Source organism: Glossina fuscipes, unplaced genomic scaffold (assembly GCF_014805625.2).
Source record: "Glossina fuscipes isolate IAEA_lab_2018 unplaced genomic scaffold, Yale_Gfus_2 57248, whole genome shotgun sequence".
Taxonomy (NCBI): Eukaryota; Metazoa; Arthropoda; class Insecta; order Diptera; family Glossinidae; genus Glossina; species Glossina fuscipes.
Window position 1 is genome coordinate 1 of NW_024000914.1, and position 2,280 is coordinate 2,280.

At 35.8% G+C, this 2,280-nt stretch overlaps 1 protein-coding gene across 1 annotated transcript; it reads right to left on the minus strand.

The window, feature by feature from the left end:
• Positions 1 to 6: 6 nt before the first annotated feature.
• Positions 7 to 966, minus strand: LOC119643145 (probable ATP-dependent RNA helicase DDX27; the record flags this gene model as incomplete). The annotated part of the gene is made up of 3 exons (XM_038042489.1): positions 7 to 329; positions 529 to 830; positions 897 to 966. Coding segments are annotated over 3 exons (695 nt in total), but the record flags the coding sequence as incomplete, so codon positions are not given.
• Positions 967 to 2,280: the final 1,314 nt, after the last annotated feature.

Consider the following 2,280-nt stretch of genomic DNA (forward strand, 5'->3'; position numbering starts at 1 on the left):
GCTTGCTTTTTTGTTTGCACAAAAATCATGCAATGGTCATGAAAAGTACGACATATTAAACTGGCCAAAATTGGTTCGCGGTCACCTTCTTTGTCTTCACGAATACGTATAAATTCTTGACGCAAATTAAAAGCCACTTGCTGGTTATTGTTAACAAATACTTTTACGGGTTTGTTCAACGAGACAGCAGCCAAATCTTTAACTTGTTCACTCATAGTAGCTGAGAACAACATAGTCTGGCGAGTTTTCGCACAAGAGTTAATAATTTCCTTCATTTGCTCAGCGAAATATTCATCCAGCATACGATCAGCTTCATCAAGTATCAAAACCTTAAGTGAAAATAAAGTAAACTTTTTATTCCAATATTGTCCCAAACTGTCTTAAATACATATAAAAGGTGTGCAATACTCAGTTGTAAAACCTCAGGCTTATATGCATAAAAATATTCCTCGTCTTGAATCAGAGCGCAAGGATGTCATCAATGCGTAACGCTAGCCAAACGCGAAACCTTCTGAAGATCATGCTAACCTCTATAGAATCCAAACTAAAACTTGGAGTGTTTTTAATATGGTCAATTAGGCGGCCCGGTGTGGCAATCACAATGTCAGGATTTTGTCTTAATACCAATTCCTGAGCTTTAACATCCAAGCCACCGATAGCAAGACCCACATCAATGCTGGTGAATTGACATAATTGCTTGGTGACTTGATAAACTTGAGCCCCCAATTCGCGCGTAGGCACCAAAACCAGAACTCTTGTTATCGTTCTATTGTTCATAGGACGATACAGTAAACGTTCTAGGGTAGGCAACATATAAGCAGCGGTTTTACCTGTAATAATAGATAATAATAATAATAATACAAGTGCTTTGCTTGAAATATAATATATAATCTTACCTGTACCCGTAGCTGCACAGCCGCATATATCACGAAAAGTATAATATTCAAGCGGAGCCGGCCATTTCGCCTAATAAAATTCCTCATCTATTTTCGTATTGAAATATCAAAAATTTTACTTTGTAAAAGTTTGCTTTTGATGGAAGCCTTCGAGTGTATGAGAGAATTGTGAGGCAAAGTTAATGAGTTTAATTTAATATCATTGCCACGTGAATAGCCGAATAGGTAAAAACCGTGATTATCAAGTCACTGTTCGCGATTTCATATCTCAAGTGAGATGGAGTTTTCTTTGATCGTAGCTACAGCGAGTACAGAGGAAAGAGCTACAGAGTAAAGGCATAAGTACTTATCGACTGCGCACACACTGCACTCGGTTTCGATCACCACTTTCCTATTCCTTCCGCTTTCCTCCCCTTCTTTCTAAGCGTCACCGTGTTACACGAACAGGCAGCAACCTCTGAGTGATTAGTTATAGCAAAAAACAAGTAAGAAAGTTATATTCGGCGAGGGGTCGAATCTCGCACACCACTCCCACCATGCTTTTTGCATTCTATTCTAGACGTTCTTTTATTTGACACCCATATCGCCGGAGTTATTAGGAAAACATTAATCGCGGTGTCTACCATAGTCATTTTAAAATTAACCCATTTTTAGGCTGATAATATATCTTCATTTGAGAAGTGTACGAAATAGTTTTAAAAATTCTGTCTTATTTGCCTTATGATAAATAAGTATAAAACATTAAAAAAGTGAAAAAATAAGAGATAACTTTGTGTGGGCATGGTCCCTTTTTGGACGTAAAGAGTACGTGGAAAATTTCAATCTTCCAACTTAAATAATTTCGAAGTAACGAACAAAAATCCAAAAATTGTCTCTAATCCCTTTTCTTGGTTGTCAAGCTTTTCACTAAGGGATTCACTCGCTATTTGGATATGTACCGGTTGTGGATGTGCCTCTGCGCTGTGTAAAGAGTACGTGGAAAATTTCAATCTTCCAACTTAAATAATTTCGAAGTAACGGACAAAAATCCAAAAATTGTCTCTAATCCCTTTTCTTGGTTGTCAAGCTTTTCACTAACGGATTCACTCGCTATTTGGATATGTACCGGTTGTGGACGTTCCTCTGCGCTGTGTGCATCCTTTTTTATTTATTTTTTATTTATTAGAAATATTATTTTTTCCTTCCCTTTATGTATATTTGTTTAGTATAACATTTATTTCTAAGAGTTAATTGAATTCGTCTGTTAATTTATTTTGGCTGAGTTTCATGTGTAAATAAGTAAATAAATAAACGCATAAATATGTTTACCATAATTAAGGTTTTTTTTTTTTTAATAAACAAGCATAAACTTAATATTTCGTCTGAGTAAATTTAGTTGAGTTGG